The 18,009-nt window shown below is 39.2% G+C and overlaps 1 protein-coding gene across 1 annotated transcript; it reads left to right on the top strand.

Annotated features, from left to right (window-relative positions):
- The first annotated feature begins 3,071 nt into the window (after positions 1 to 3,071).
- On the top strand, positions 3,072 to 17,347 carry XK (X-linked Kx blood group antigen, Kell and VPS13A binding protein). Its single transcript, XM_073614822.1, has 3 exons — positions 3,072 to 3,418; positions 10,641 to 10,903; positions 13,325 to 17,347. The coding sequence occupies exons 1-3, from the start codon at positions 3,174 to 3,176 to the stop codon at positions 14,152 to 14,154; spliced, it is 1,338 nt and encodes a 445-aa protein (XP_073470923.1). The 5' UTR covers positions 3,072 to 3,173; the 3' UTR covers positions 14,155 to 17,347.
- The last annotated feature ends 662 nt before the right edge of the window (positions 17,348 to 18,009 follow it).

Raw genomic sequence — 18,009 nt, 5'->3', positions numbered from 1 at the left:
GGAGTGGAAGAGGGCTCCAGTGGCAACCTGTGAAGCTCTGGTGAACTCCATGCCCAAGAGGGTTAAGGCAGTGCTGGAAAATAATGGTGGCCACAAAATATATTGACACTTTGGGCCCAATTTGGACATTTTCATTTAGGGGTGTACTCACTTTTGTTGCCAGCGGTTTAGACATTAATGGCTGTGTGTTGAGTTATTTTGAGGGGACAGTAAATTTACACTGTTATACAAGCTGTACACTCACTACTTTACATTGTAGCAAAGTGTAATTTCTTCAGTGTTGTCACATGAAAAGATATAATAAAATATTTACAAAAATGTGAGGGGTGTACTCACTTTTGTGAGATACTGTATATACATTATTTTACATCATTCATTATAATGGGGCTACTTCTTATTTTGCTTTGTTAGTACAGAGTTACTGTGATGACACCTTCCCACAGCATTGGATCGGTCCATGTGGCTGTATTGACTGGCTAATGTCAATTTTCTCATTGCAGACGTTCCTGGATTTGGCTCAAAAGTAGCAGGTGCTGCTGCAACAACCATCTGGAGACTGGAGGCATCACAGGTCAATGTACATCTTTGCCAGCACACCACGGATCAATAAGTAACTTATGACTCTGAAATGTTGCACTCTGTTCATTGTGATGTGATCATTCTACGATAAAACTTTTGGATGGTACTTGTAGATCTGTGCTGTGCTGGCAAAGATGTACATTGAATAATGACTGGTTGTTTGGGGTGTAGTAAAGGATATGTTTTAAAGAGGACATCCTGCATGGAGGACCAATTGAAGGAGTTCATCTCACAAGCATTTATGGACATTGATGCTAATTAGAGTTTGTGTGTTTACTGTATGTCAGTGTTGGGGACAAGTTCTAAGGATGTTCCACCTAAGAGACCAAAGGTGACTCTACTGTATACCCACATTTGGCCATATCATTGTTAATGCTTGTAAATTAAAAAAAAAAACATATATAGAAATAACTGAAAATGATAAATAAATTCAATTAAAATAAAATGCTATGATCTGATCAGTAATGTATACCTACCATAAAATACCATGATCAGATCAGTTTTGAATACGTAATGTAAAATACCCTGATCCAATCAGTAATGTTTACCTACCATAAAATGCCATGATGTGATCAGTAATGTATACTTACAGTATACCAACTATAAAATGCTATGATCTGATCAATAATGTATACCATAAAATGTCATGATCTAAACAGTAATGTGTACTTACTATAAAATGTCCTGATCCAATCAGTAATGCACAGTATACCTACCATTAAAATGCCAGGATCTTATCAGAAATGTACACTTACTATAAAATGTCATGATCTGATCAGTAATGAATACTTACTATAAAATGCTATTGATGTGATCAGCAATGCATAATTGGTTTAACCACTTCCATACAGGGCATTTTCACCCCCTTCCTGCCCAAGCCAATTTTCAGCTTTCAGCGCTGTCGCAATTTGAATAACAATTGCGCGGTCATGCAACACTGTAGCCAAATGAAATTTTTAAAATTTTTTTCCCCACTAATAGAGCTTTCTTTTGGTGGTATTTGATCACCCCTGCGGTTTTTATTTCTTGCGCTATAAACAAAACAAGAGTGACAAGTTTGAAAAAAACACAATATTTTTAACGTTTTGCTATAATAAATACCCAAATTTTTTTTTTTTTTTAACTATTTTTTTCCTCAGTTTAGACGTATTCTTCTACATATTTTTGGTAAAAAATATCGCAATAAGCGTATATTTATTGGTTTGCGCAAAAGTTATAGCGTCTACAAAACAAAGGGATAGATTTATAGCATTTTTATTTATTTATTTTTTTTTTTACTAGTCATGGCAGCGATCTGTGATTTTTATCATAACTGCGATATTGCGGCGGACACATCAGACACTTTTGACACATTTTTGGGACCATTCACATTTATACAGCGATCCGTGCTGTAAAAATGTATTGATTACTGTATAAATGTGACTGGCAATGAAGGGGTTATCCAGGAGGGGGCGCTGTAGGGGTTAATTATGTTCCTAAGGAGTGATTCTAACTGTGGGGGGAGGGGACTCACAAGGGGAGGAGACCGATCGGTGTTCCTCTGTACAAGGAACACACCATCGGTCTCCTCTCCTCTGACAGGACGTGGATCTGTGTGTTTACACACACAGATCCACGGTCCTGCTCAGTTACCGGGCAATCGCGGGTGCCCCGCGGACATTGCAGCCACCGGGCACGCACACCGGGACCCGGTGACGCAGCGGGCGCGCGCCCCCTGGGGGGCCTGGAAGGCCGTCACCTCATATGACGGCGGCCCAGGATAACAGCTGCACTGTCCCGCCGTCATATGACGGTGGGCGGGCAGCAAGTGGTTAAAATGTCATGATCTAATCAGTAAAGCATACTTACTATAAAATGTCATGATCTGATCAGTAATGTATACTTTCTATCATAGGCGTGCGCACAGGGTGTGCCAGGTGTGCCTGGGCACACCTTGATAACCCTGTGTGCCACAGATTCCCATTTTCAAACCCCTGATATTTCACCAAAGCCCCCTAACAGGGCTCCTAAAAATTATGTAAAAAAAAAGTTAAAAAAAAAAAAATTGTAAAAAAAAAAATTATAATAATACAAACAAAAATTACTGACATCATCCCCTGCCCTACTGACACCAATCTCTATCCTACTGACACCGTCAGTATGTATACACATGCACACACACATATGTATTTGAGCATTAAGGTGCACACCTTAATGCAGTAGGCTGTGCACACATATGTTTACTGTAAATGTCATGATCTGATCAGTAATGTATACTTACTATAAAATATCATAACCTGATCAGTAATGTTAACCTACAATAAAATGTCATGATCTGATGTACTTTTTGCCCATCCTCTCTCTCTGTATGATTTTACACTTGCAGGGTTTGTCTCCCACTCTCAGATATACCAGTAAAAGGATCCAGCAGCAGCAGCATCGCTGCAGCATACCAAGCTCATGTACAGAAGATAAAGGCTGGGGATGGATAGAGGGGGAGGGAGGGCAGGGATGGGTGGTGAGCAGTATGTTTCTCCTGTCTGCAGCTCAGTGACACAGCCCTATTGGAGCAGCGGCTGGTGCAGCATTGCAAGTGCACACACTGATAAACCAGTATGAAATTCCCTGGCTCAGTGCTGGTGTCAGTCTTTCTGTTTGTGGCAGAGACAGTGACCGCCTTGTACATAAGCAGCACATACAGATCGGCCGGAGACAAGATCTGGCAGTCCCTGACCCTCCTCTTCTCCCTCCTGCCCTGTGTGCTGGTGCAGATAAGTCTCATCTTCATTCACAGGGACCTGAGCAGGGACAGACCGCTGGTGCTGCTGCTGCATCTACTGCAGCTGGGACCTTTAGTCAGGTGAGGAGGGGGGACATGGCAGGCATAAGGGTGGATCATGGTTTTGGCCTCTACTATAGGACCACATATAAATCACATGACTGATTGATACACACTTTGTTATGTCCTATCAGTAATATAAAGTACCACTGACTTGGCTTTCTTACACATGCTTTTATTTATAGCCTGCCCTATTGCAGCTGGTAGCATTACACCCGTATTAGGCTTAGACTTTGTGGGCGTTGATAATATGTACATTGCTGCACTAAAATAACCCAACACAATTGGTGACATGATAAAGGCGTGGGTGGGTTGTTTGTCTGGGCTACACCTGAAAGAAGCATCTGCGGCATAATTTGGTTTGCTTAGGTAATTGGGATAAAGGATGTCAGGCTATGACATGGGATTGGACAGAACTATCTATCTATCTATCTATCTATCTATCTATCTATCTATCTATCTATCTATCTATCTATCTATCTATCTATCTATCTATCTATCTATCTATCTATCTATCTATCTATCTATCTATCTATCTATCTATCTATCCATTGGGCTAAACGTTAATTGATTCATTATAACCAATATGAAGCACTGTATATTAATTAAATGAGAGCTCTCTAGACATTTTTGTGAATGCAATTTTCCTAAATGTTATTGCTTTATTGTGCTTTATTATAGGGGCTGGTGCATAAAAAAGTATGCTAATATTAACCTTTGTGTTTGTCGTTTTTCGTTGCCCCTACTAGAATCCTTGTTTCACTTAGACCTGAACTGCAGGAAGAGGTAGTTGGAAACAACGGGGCAACAAGAAAACTTTCCAGTGGCATACTTTTCATACATCAGCCCCTTAGTCGCTTTAACGTGTGTATGAAAAAAATCCAGATTCTACTATTTACTTTCTAATTTTCAGTAGGAATAGTGTTTCTGCCACATATAAAGTAAATAATGAGAAATACCTGCATGGTAGTATTATATTAAGGCAGACCTTCACTCAGACGTCCTCCTCCTCCCCCCTGCCCTAACACTATGATAGTGTAAATCTTTTCGACAGGTACCCACTTAATGTATTATTCCGAAACATAGTGCACTCATAGTTGTATCTCATCCATGTAGTTGGCTCATCTGAGCCTTCAAGGATGTACAACCACCAGAGGTATCACAGTGACACGCATATATTGCACAAGTTATGAGAAATGTTAGCCATATTCTTTAACAACTGTAACAAGGTTAAGCAAGCTGTACGCGGATTTAAGCAGTGATCAGGCAGCAGATAATATCACTATTAGTGCTTGTGAGAGTGTTCTGCAAGAGATATATGTAAAGTCCAGGTGCTCACTAATGAACTCTTGTTGTAACTCTGAGAAGCCTAAGTAGCTCAATATGTCATAATCATATTCGTATCCCAACCAAAGTGCTTCATGGATTGTTATTTGAGCAGTGTATAAGACTCTTGATCTTGCCTGATTGCACTGTGTGTGAACCAAGTCACTGACACATAAATCCACGTGGTAGAATCTCAGTAATAACGCTAATGTGCGACTTGACGGCTATGTGTAGGGTCATTGGAGCAATACCTTGAGGGTGCATGTTAGGGAGACTGTTTTGCTGGCCCAGCGTTGCTGGAACCTGCTCCATTACTGCCGTTCATCCTTCCAAGGCTGCCCAGCTGGGGGATGCTGCCCGTCCAAGTTGCATGAGTGGACATAGTGCAAGTCCTCTGCACTCCATTTCCAGCCTTGAGTCCGCACATGCATAATGGGTGTTGCTCTTGCCAATCACTACACTTAGTTACAACACTCGTAATGCCTTTTTGGGGGTCATGGAGAGAACTCTGGGCCTTGTGACGTGGGACTCTCGGTTAACGCGTTTCGCCCACTTCTGAATCTATCAGGCTTCTTCAGAACTTTAAGGAACACTTCCAGGCAACAATATAATCATTCCCAGACTTAGCTGTTTTTAGCCGTCAAACATTGTCACAGTGAGAATTCAGAAGATCCACTTAATTCACCGTTATTGAATTTTATACCATTTTTACCAACCTGCGGGACTGCAGCCTCTTGCATGTTCTTGTGTGCTTTGTAACCTCCCTTACTTCAAGTTATGTACTTGAGTAAATGAATTTTTTTTTAAAGGCTTTTTTATTGGTTATATTAGGAACAATTTGAATTGCCCTTGAACCTCTTAGTAGCACTCAACATCTAGTTCAATGAGAGCTTAATATATGTGCATTTCATGTTCTTATTATATTTCCACATTATTTTTCCTTATTCCAAGCTTCAATGTGATATTTAGCATTTCCATTGACATTATCATTGTTGCTAGGCAATGAGCACACAGTCTGTCACTTCACTTTCCTTTATATAAGCGTGTGAAATTAAAAAAAAAAACACATTTTGAAATAATAAATACAAGTTAAAAAGAGTTTTCTTTCTAGATGGTAGAATAAATGGAAATGGGTAAAAGAAATTCTACTGATTGGCCCACCTAAGGTGAGGATTTAAAGCAGACCTCCTTCCTTCTTCTCTTTTTATTAAAGACCAAAATCAATGAGATAATATAGGAAACACATAACACATTGCTATTTGCCTGATTCATTTTTATGTTCCTGAATTCTATTGCTCTGTCCACTATTTTAAAAATCAATGATATCAGTGGCCGGCTTGTTCTTCCTGTTTCTCTTGGACAGTCCACCGTTGACAACTTCCTGAGATCTTGCAAGATTTAGCTAAATTTGAGATTTTTGCAAATAGTACATTCATTTTCTTTTTTTCTCCCAAGATCTTGCAGATTAAGGTCTTGTTTACCTGGGTAAGACTGAAATTCTAGTTTTTTTGTTACACCCAAGAAACCCAGGTGCTGTGTATAGCTGTACATTGACATGAATGTATGGCATATGGGCATATTCCCTAAAAATGGAAAATCTGCATTTTAGACTACATTTATACACTATATGCAGATGTACATGAGTACACCTGAGTACAGCTGTGTTCATTTATGTCTATCGGTGACTGTACACAGCACCTGGGCTTCCCGGGCACAGAAAAAAAACGTAGTTTTATGCTGCACTGCCTTAATGCACCCATGTGCATTGAGCCTTACTTTTAAGAGCTCCCTAAAAGGAACTGATGATGTAGCCTTTCCAGCAGGCAGTTGGGTGGCATTGGCTACGTCACCAGTGCCTTGGGGGAGTCGGAAGTGCTGAAAAAGACAGTACATTTTCATAAAGGACATAAATGAGGATATATGTATATGAATATAATGTGTTTACTAATGAGCATTCTGAGATGCATGCTTTTTAATAGGTGTGTATTTTTATCATTATTTATTCATGTTTATAGTGCTGTCCAGACAACATCGTAATCGAATTAGACAGATTTTTGTGCTGCAACAAGGGGCTAAAAAAGACCTGTGGTTTTTAAAGCGCTGACTCAGTACAGTGATAAGCATATTTCTTTCACTTTACTAAGTATAAAGCTCCCCTAACCTGCTATATGCAACTGTATAGGGATTCACCAGTGCGGAGGCATGAACAGCTCTATTGACAAACTTGTGCAGGAATTTAAAGGTACTATACTAATGCCCCGTACACACGGTCGGACACTGATCGGACATTCTGACAACAAAATCCTAGGATTTTTTCAGACGGATGTTGGCTCAAACTTGTCTTGCATACACACGGTCACACAAAGTTGTCGGAAAATCCGATCATTCTGAACGCGGTGAGGTAAAACATGTACGTCGTGACTATAAACGGGGCAGTAGCCAATAGCTTTCATCTCTTAATTTATTCTGAGCATGCGTGGCACTTTGTGCGTCGGATTTGTGTACACACGATCGGAAATTCCCACAACGGATTTTGTTGTCGGAAAATTTTATAGCAAGCTCTCAAACTTTGTGTGTCGGAAAATCCGATGGAAAATGTGTGATGGAGCCTACACACGGTCGGAATTTCCGACAACAAGGTCCTATCACACATTTTCCATCGGAAAATCCGACCGTGTGTACGGGGCATAAGAGTGAATGTTCGCTTAAGGTAATCTCCAGGAATGTCCCATATTTACTCCCAATTTGGTAGCTTTTCCCTTTATGTCCCTCAATGAAACCTTATATACAGCAGGTGAGAAAGGGAATTGAGTCACTTCTTTGATTCATTCAGATGTCTATGTATTTTTTTTTTTTCAGAAATCAATTAAACAACACCACCTGTTGGGCACAAGAATTACATATTAAATATTCATGTGCAGTATTTCATATTTCCCTAACTAAAAGGCCCCTTTCACACTGAGGTGCTTCTAAATGCCCGGCAAAATACTGAGCGCTTTTGAAGAGCTTATCAGGCGTTTTAAGTATTGTGAATTTTTTTTTGACCTACACATAAATAAAGGGAAAAACAAATCATAAAATGTAGTGGTTAAGTTTTAGAACACCTGTCTGATTTTTTCTTTCTGAATCTTTAGAAAAGTAATGGGAGCACCATAAATCTTTTGTAGAGTCTAGGAAAGTATGTTTAACTGCTTGCTGACCGCCAGCTGTCAATTGACGGCCAGGCGGCGCAGCTCTCGTTGCGGGCGGGCGTCATATGACGGCCTCGCTTTCCCAGCCCACCAGGGCGCGCGCGCCGTGTCACTGGACACCCGGTGCGCGTGCCCGGTGGCCGCGGTGTCCGCCGGGCACCCGCGATTGCCGGTAACACAGCAGGACCGTGGATCTGTGTGTGTAAACAGACAGATCCACGGTCCTGTCAGAGGAGAGGAGACCGATGGTATGTTCCCAGTACAGAGAAACACAGATCGGTCTCCTCCCCTAGTGAGTCCCCTCCCCCTACAGTTAGAAACACTCTCTAGCAAACACAGTTAACCCCTCGATCACCACCTAGTGTTAACCCCTTCCCTGCCAGCCACATTTATATAGTAATCAATGCATTTTTACAGCACGGATCGCTGTATAAATGTGAATGGTCCCAAAAATGTGTCAAAAGTGTCCGATGTGTCCACCACAATATCGCAGTTATGATAAAAATCACAGATCGCCGCCATGACTAGTAAAAAAAAAAAAATAATAATAAAACTGTTATAAATCTATCCCCTATTTTGTGGACACTATAACTTTTGCGCAAACCAATCAATATACGCTTATTGCAATTTTTTTTACCAAAAATATGTGGAAGAATACGTATCGGCCTAAACAGAGGAAAAAATTTGTTTTAAAGAAAAAAATATTGGATATTTATTATCGCAAAAAGTAAAAAATATTGTGTTTTTTTTCAAACTTGTCACTCTTCTTTTGTTTATAGCACAAAAGATAAAAAACGCAGAGGTGATCAAATACCACCAAAAGAAAGCTCTATTTGTGGGGAAAAAATTATAACAATTTCATCTGGGTACAGTGTTGTATGACCGCGCAATTGTCATTCAAAGTGCGACAGTGCTGAAAGCTGCAAAATGGCTTGGGCAGGAAGGGGGTGAAAATGCACTGTATTGAGGTGGTTAATAATTCTTGATTAACCAATTAAGGAGATGATTTCAAAAATAGTTTTTTTCAATTATATAATTATTCTGACTTGTCCAAAGCTGTTTCAGGAAAGATTTATAATTGTATTTTCCCCAGATCATAAAGACACCCTTGACCACAGTTCTTTCTGGTATCAAACTTTGGCCAGTCTACATGACGTTTTGATCTATCTTGGTCTGGATAAGAGTGCAGTTGCTATTGTATTAGCCTGTCTTTAAATTGCAATGGCATGGAACTTCAATACACAGCAGCATGTGATCATGTGAGCTGTACGGAGCAGCATGGGAGCCTATAAGAAAGAACAGTACAAATCTTTCAGAACAAAAACTTATATGCAACATTTGTCCCTCCACTGCCAACTTGAGTACCTTCCATAATGTCTCCACTTCCTTATCTAATCTAGTGGAGATTAGGTAGGCCTTTCACCTACATGCTACTTGGCCCAGTGTCTAAATAACAGCAATCCAACCATTGTCAGCTGGGGGTTAAAGGACATACCTATGCATATGTACATAAAGACCTTTAGAGATAATTGTCAGTGCTACTAAAGCCCCACCAGCTTCTCCTCCTTGTAGGTGCCTCACAGTTAGAGAACTTGTTCCTGCTCCCTTCATGCACAGTGAAGGGCAAAAGAAAGCAGTTGTTCTCCAAGATATCCTAAGCACAGGTAAGTTTCATATTCCACACACATGGAAATAGTCAGCGCTTGCATCAAACTTAGTGTTAACTGGCTAGCTAGTAGGACATCATAGGGGGATGACAATGGTCAGTGAAATAATTAGAATAATTAAAAAGTCATTAAAACGTCCATAGAGTTCATGGTAAAGCACATGGAGAGGCAGCCCAATGAAAGTAAGAAGCAACTTCTGGAGAGTGGGAAAAAAAGCACAGGCGCCAATCTAAGTGCAGTATAAAAGTGATTTTAATTGCACGAATCAGTAGAAGTACTCACAAAGTGAAGTATTATCAGGCCTGGTATAAAGCAATGTGTCCATATAGTGGGTACATCTGTAGATCTCCTCGCTGGTGGTTGCCAATGCTTCCTGAATCTTGAATACACAGGGAGCCAGGAAATTACGTCATTTCCGGGACACGATTGACCAAAAGGCAACACGTTTACTTTTGCGTCTCCTTCTTCAGGCCTGAAGCATCGGCAACCACCTGCGAGACCCACTCTAAACCACCATCGCGGAGACTTACAGATGTACCCACTATACGGACACATTGCTTTATACCATGCCTGATAATACTTCACCTTTTGTGAGTACTTCTACTCATTTGTGCAATTAAAATCACTTCTATACTACACTTAGATTGGCGCCTGTGCTTTTTTCCAAGTCTTATATTCAAGTGCATGACATGCACCCTTCTGGAATTTCACTTTCTCTAGCAAGTCTCATAGAAACAATTAAGCCTATTTTGTATGAAATGTGTTAGACGGGAATTAGCCTTAGTGGGATGCATGCTGTGCACTTGGAAAATAAACATACCTGTACTTGTCATGTCTGGGCGATTTATTTTGTCCTTTGGTACTGTATTGGCATAGCTAATCCAGTAGGGTTTTAAGCATTACTGGTGGTGATTATTTCAAAAGGCATGGCTGCCTCTAGTTTGAGGTTTTTTTTTTCTCTTCTACAGTTTTTTTTTTAAACAAAAATACGGTAACACTTTAAATGGCGACTGAATATATGTCCTAAAACATAATTTGACCTGCTTTGTTATTCTACAGATGTATTGAAGTTCTCTTCATATACTTCACTGCTGGTAAAGTCGAGGAGCCCTATGTTAGCATCACCAAGAAGAAGCAGCTGCCCAAAGGAGGTTGTAGTGATGAAGTGGAGAAGGAGCTGGGTCAAGCAGAAAGAAAACTATTTACACATAGGTCTGCCTTCAGCCGAGCATCCGTCATCCAAGCTTTCCTGGGATCAGCACCTCAAGTGACCCTTCAGCTATATATATGTGTAATGCAGAGAAATGTTACAACATCATTGTGTAAGTAAACAGTTTTCTTGCAGGAGGTCATGTGCATGAACTCCCCTTGCAATTTTAAGTCTGTAATGAGACATTAATAGAGGATACCATTGCTAACCTCTCCTTATGAAAATACTATTTGCCTGGCTGTCATTCTGATGTTTTGGCTTCCATGCTATTTGAGTTCCTGATCAAGAACAACAATAGTAATAAGAAGTTCTGGCACTTTTCTGACACTCACAGTATTTGCTGTATGCTTTTTCCCGATGACTCAAAAGAATTAAAGTAAGAAATAGCCGGGCATCTAACATTTTAAGAAGAAGGCCAGCAATGGCAGCTTATAGGGATCCAAAAAATGTCCAGTATGTTTAAAAACTACATAATGTTTTCAAACCTCCAGTAGGGTTTAATAGCAACAATGCTTTTAAAGAGAAGCAAACATCCTGTATGCATGGCATTCTTAATGACAGATACTGGAGGCTTCTTCAGCGTTTATCTCTCACTTATGTTAAAGCGTTTGTTAAACCCAAAAGTATAAAATAAAGATCCTGCTCCTTTAAAGCATTTTATACAGCTTTGTGCTTGTGCTGTGTCATTTGGCTCTCTGTATAACCTGAAATACCTGGCAGATCCTGACAGTTTCTGCCCTCCTCTCTGTACGCTGACAACGGTGTATCATAGCTGCTGAGCCCTGACACCATGGTCAGCATAAGTGACTCTGTCAGCCGCAGCCCTGCCTGTCAGCTCTGTGTCATGCCCCCCCCTGTTGCTTAAGTAACTGTTAATGCTTTGCATAATCCTCTTAGTTTCATAAGCCTGTGTCCCCTGTCTCTGTATTTTATTAAACAAAATGCTGTAAATACAGGATTTCAATGCGCCACTCGGCAATCACGTGACCGGCTGGCTCTCTCCTTCTCTCGTGGAAGAGAAAATCCGTCCGGTCACGTGATCGCGGAGCGGTGCATTGAAATCCGGTATTTACAGCATTTTTTAAAAATAAAATACAGAGACAGTGAGACACAGGCTTAGGAAACCAAGAGGATTATGCAAAGTCATGACAGTGGGTTAACAACCACTTTAAGGAGATTTACTTCTTATAATTATGTGCTAGTATGCAATGCATGCTAGCACATTATGCCTTTTCCTTGCAGGGAGAATTTTTTTTTTTTTATAAATAGTTTACTATCGCTTTAAGAATTTATTTTATAAGAACACCTATGCTTATTTTATATCAAAGTAAAAATACTTTGTTATATAAGGTGGTTTACATATACATGGTTTTTAACAAGTAAGAAACGGGGCACTTGTATGGATTCCAGGAAACCTGTTTTGAGATAAACCTGGAGGCCATAATTATGGACCACTCCTTGTGAAAATGTTAGTCGTCTTGCTCTCAGTCCTGATTGTTTGCTTCAATACTTCAGGGTAATAAGTTGAGACATAACTACATGTGAACAGGGTTCAGCCTGGTGCAGTAAACACACAGAATCCAAGTTAGTTTATAGCAATATATTGTAGAAAGGTGCAACACAATACAGTTAGGACTGGTGGGTAGGTATGACCGTCCGGAGCCATTTACGAAATGTAATAGCAGTCTGTTTAAAGACTTGAGAGATGCATCTGCAACAAAGAGCGGAATGTGGCCTGGCTGGTCCACACCAGAAGGGGCGGCTTCCTGAAGCATGGTAGATGTAGTCCTTGTACCATCCCTTCTCCTCCTAAAGTTTCCCTACCACTAAGCACTGTCCCTGCCAGACGAGGGACCTGTCCCTACACTAGCCACGCACATAATGTGTGTCAAACCCGGATGGAGCCTTAAATCGCCTCTGCCAGGCTCCAAATGGCCGCTGAAATCATATGGGGTGCCAACATCCAATCAGACAGCTTCCTCTCTGTGACCACAGGAAGTCATAGAGAAATCAGGTTCCTCACAACTTCCTTCCCCTTCTGCATTGCCTTTTCGTTTGAGCGCCACCTGCAGTGGGGAGTACAGATTGCACCTTCCTACAATAATCTGATGTTTCTCTGAAATGCTTGGTCTTCATACTTAACAGTGACTTGGAACATATCAAAACCAGGGGGCCTCCAGAAGGATGCCACCAAGACTTGAATTTTAGGCAAGACTTAAGATTTATGTTGAACCAAAAAAATGTTTTATAATATTATTGCACAAATGCATACAATATCAAAAAGGGTTCACATAAATATTATTTATATCAGGTTATACCAAATTTGTTAATAAACCCATAATTTATTAAAGTCTTATAGTGTAAATTGAAACACATGTCCATTTGAATTATTTTTATTGAGGATATTTGTTAGAAAGTATAACTGTTTTTCTTAACCATTAATACTGGAATCTGTCATCATTTATGTGTGCATTCAGAGAAGTAATACATATTATAGATGGAGAAAATTCTAATACCTGTACTTCTATTTCAGGTGTTTTCATGAGCATTTCCTTGCTGTCTATTGTGTATGGAGCAATGCGCTGCAACATTCTGGCCATAAAGATCAAGTACGATGACTATGATATCAGTGTCAAACCAGTTGCTTATATCTGCATATTCCTGTGGAGAAGTTTTGAGATTGCCACTCGAGTGATTGTCCTTGTTCTGTTCAGCTCTGTCCTTCAAATATGGACTTTACCTCTGGTGTTATTGAACTTCATCGTGTTTTTCTTTTACCCATGGATTCTTTTTTGGCAGAGCAAATCTCCCTTTCCTGAAAACATCGAGAAGGCATTGTCCAGGGTTGGCACAACTATGGTACTCTGTTTCCTTACTTTCCTGTATGCCGGCATCAATATGTTCTGCTGGTCTGCTGTTCAACTCAAACTTAACGACTCAGACCTAATCAATAAGTCCCAAAACTGGTATTGTATGGCTGTTTATTATATGGTGAGATTCATTGAAAATTCTGCCCTTCTTCTGCTGTGGTATATGTATAGAATAGATGTATATATGTATGTATGTGCCCCACTGGTGGTGCTGCAGCTTATGGTTGCTTATTGTTTGGCAGTTCTGTTCATGCTCATTTTCTACCAGTTTTGCCATCCCTGCAAGAAACTTTTCTCCACAAGTATTTCTCAGGGGCTCCTGTCCTGCTTCAAATTCCTGTGCTACCTTTGTATACCCTCTAAAGCTCCAAACAAAGGGGATAAATTTGGAGCCAAACTGTCTGATAGCTCTGATATGAGTGAGCATATGAGCGGCAAGGCTGTGGAAGTTCAAAATGGAAACCCAGAGCTGGGTGCGTCTTCCAGTCCTTAAGTGTGGTCTTGTTGACTTTTATTGATGTCACTATACTTTCATCCTGACAGGATATATATGCATTTTTTTTAGCCTTAATGCATGTAAGTTACCTTATGTAGGCATTGCACTGAAGGCAATCTAAAGGAGGTATCTGTTACTGCTAAGGGGAAGGTCTGTTTCATACGTTTCTTAGGCAGATATGACAGACATATGAAGATGGCTACATTCACAGTAAATGGTAAAAATTCACAAAGCTGTAGACTAGAGTTTAGCAAATTGTATAGATGCTAAGGTGTGCAGTAACTGAAGCATTATAAAAATGGATATATGCAAGGCATCATCTTGCCATTGCTATGATTAAGGAAAGGGATGATGGTGATTAAAGGATACACATATTTATACTTATATATATTATATATACTTGTATCTTGTAAATTGGGCTTCTGGGAATTGCCGAATGTAGCAAATTACTACTCTTTTTTAAAAGCAGACCCCCCCTGTTCCAACAGGCCTGGTTGTATGGCTACATCCTTAGCTGTACTACCTAAAAGGACCAGAATATTGAAGACTGACTATGTAGGGTTTATGCAACAGATAGAGAGTAATGTCCTACTTCATCATTGTCAAGATATTGTTCCTTCTGTGGTGTACAACTGAGAATTTCATGCAGCCACTGGGCCAACCCAATTGAGGTTGGTCCATGGGAACAATATTTCTGCATTTACAGGAGAGATTGCAGGGCACAATGCAATACATGGGGGTATTAGTTAAAAAAAAATGGTCTATTAGTAATTTAAACTATTAGAGGTTATCGGCTACTAGCACAGTGGGATAGAATTTGTTGTTATAAACATTCTCTTGTTTAGTACACTATTCTGATCAATCAACTTTCCCCCTTCCTGAGGAGGTTTTCTCTAATTTCTCTGCTAATGCCGTGGTCAATGTAGGGTTTATGCCACTGATAGAGAGTAATGTCCTACTTCATCGTTATCAAGATCTTGTTTCTTCTATGGTGTACAACTGAGGATTTCATGCAACCACTGGGCCAACCCAATTGAGGTTGGTACATGGGAACAATATTTCTGCATTTACAGGAGAGCTTGCAGGGCACAATGCAATACATGGGGGTATTAGTTAAAAAAAATGGTCTATTAGTAATTTAAACTATTAGAGGTTATCAGCTACTAGCACAGTGGGATAGAATTTTTTTTTATCAACATTCTCTTGTCTAGTACACTATTCTGATCAATTAACTTTCCCCCTGCCTGAGGAGGTTTTCTCTAATTTCTCTGCTAATGCCGTGGTCTGGCCAGTCAGAGGTTGAAGCTTGACTGGTTTCACAGCTAGTCCTTTGCTCACATCAAATGTAGGTAAACAATGTCTGAGTATAAAGGCCTTAGCCACCCCTGTGCTTCAGACAGAATGGGCACATTACCGATCACCACAAACATTTTGCAGCTATTTGTGTCATCCGTCTGTTTATTGAACTAAGGACGTTATCACACTGCTGAGGTCCGCCTTGTGTTCAACTCAGATCTTCTTCCTGTAAACTGCCTTAATCTCTTCTCCTACTGTTCCCATTGCCCGAAGTCATACTAGATTGTCAGCATTGTGCAATGCAATAATGCCCGATTAGCTCTTAAAACTTCCCATTGTAAGCTTTATTCCTGCAATTTTAGGGAATTACTAGTATGATATGAAGATAGAATTTAGGTAGTTATGCTAGCAGTATTTTAAAACACAATTTTAAATTACTTCTTAACTGGGCTAGAGAGTTTTTATATTTACTCATTATGCATTAGGACTGTTAGTTATTTTGAAAAATTAAAATAATGTACCTGATTCATTTAGATATTGATTATTTATAAATATTAATACTAATACTAATATTATTGATGTAAATATTTCCTAATTTATTATTCATTAATGCAATTACAAAAAGAAACGAGTCACATCAAATATGGTTTTGACTAACTAGATCCAGACTGAACATTAGCCATCTCTTTAATGATGGCAAAACCTATGCATATCATTTGTTCTAAATTACAGATTTATACACTAATCCAATGATCATTTGTGATGTATTCCTTACACAGCAAATATTTCTTTTTTCAATGTCATTTTAGGCAATCCTGGTGGATCAGTAAAACTGCTAAAATAAAGTTACTAGCATTAGCTTGTTTCAGTGTCCTCTTCCCCCATAGCAGACTTGTAATATCCCTACCCTTTCCTTACAACATCCCAGCATGACTAACCTGTTGGCAGGCCCAGGCATTCCTGTGTGGGGGTGTTCTAATGCCAATTCTAGCAGATAAGGACTTCTGATGTTACTTTGACCTGTCTGCTGTGCATCTATATTTAGGCCAGGTCACAGAAACTATCATTTTCTGAAGAAGTCCATCATATTTTTATTCTATTATTGGGAGAAAATACAAACCATGCTGTGCCTATGTCTGTCTCTGACATTGCCCACTTTCATGTAGGAAAACAATCTCCTTGTATTTAGTTTTTACACATGTCCCTGACTGTTAGTATCTTCAACACCTCCTAAATGGTATTTTGTACAGAAAATGTATTTATTCTAAAAAATGTCTCTGGATTTAGAGTGCTTAGTGGAGTTTTTCTTTAAAAAGCTGTCATGCTAGAGTATATTGAAATAAGTCAATGATGTTCATTTTAAGCTATCTGATGATGATGTAGTATGGAGGTATAGGCTCTTTTGCTCCGACAGTCCTACTAACATATGGGGCACAATCATGTGCTGCTTTGTACTTTCCAGGCTATCACTGCCTGTTTTATTGGTGCAGTTCAGTACACCTTTTCCATGATTCCAAAGCAGGTGTGTGGAGTAGTAGTCCCATGACAGAGTGGAAAATATTGAAGCTGGACTTTTACATGCTGCAGAGACGCCTACATGCCTGGCTGCCTTATTTTACACTAACACTGCATTCTCAATAGCCATCATTTTATTATTGCTTCATCTGATGACTTCATGAAAAGGAGCACATAATTGGAGGGGATGCCCAAGAATATAATAAACCTTTCTATGAATCTAAGAAAAAAAAGTATTTTAATATACATAGCGATAAATACATTTTCAGACTGTTAACAAATTGATTTAATTTGTACAACTTCTATTTATACATTAAAACATTTTCTGTAGAATAAAATAATATAGTGATAAATAAAATAATACGTAACTGTAATATATATATATATATATATATATATATATATATATATATATATATATATATATATATATATATATATATATATATATATTCAATTAATAAAATGAACAGGCTAATCCATGAATTCTAGTTAAAGAGTGCAAAAATGACTAAAAAAATTTTTTTAAAAAAATATATATAATGAAAGGCTTATCTAGACAAACTCAGCCTATACCCATATATTAATCTAGTATATAAAGTGATGAACCACAATACACTTCCCCAGTGTGGTGTAGCCACCACTTGGGACACTGTGAATATAAAGTGGCAAACATATAAATACAGCAAATGTTCAAACAATAAATAACATTAAATGATGCTTTTTAGACAATCATTTAACACAGTGACCATTATTAGCATAATGAAACAAAAATCAGCATTAGTGAATGAGTCCCAAATATAAAACGAAAAGCCAGAAAAAAGTAATATTGGTGAAGAGTCCAAAATATTCGTGCCAAATCAAGCAAAAGAGAAGAGATTCCAAGAAGTGAGTGTCTTTATGAATTGATCCTGTGTTGCACTGTCCACCACACCTCAGTGACATATATCCACACCCTTGTAGATGGCACACTCACCAGCTGTTGAGGCCTTACACTCGCGTGTTTGGCCGGACACGGCTTTAACCCACTAACATGGGGGT

The sequence above is a fragment of the Aquarana catesbeiana genome, linkage group LG02 (genome assembly GCF_042186555.1).
Source record: "Aquarana catesbeiana isolate 2022-GZ linkage group LG02, ASM4218655v1, whole genome shotgun sequence".
In the NCBI taxonomy this organism is placed as follows: domain Eukaryota; kingdom Metazoa; phylum Chordata; class Amphibia; order Anura; family Ranidae; genus Aquarana; species Aquarana catesbeiana.
Note: the sequence above shows the minus strand (reverse complement) of the source record. Positions and strands in the feature narration are given on the sequence as shown.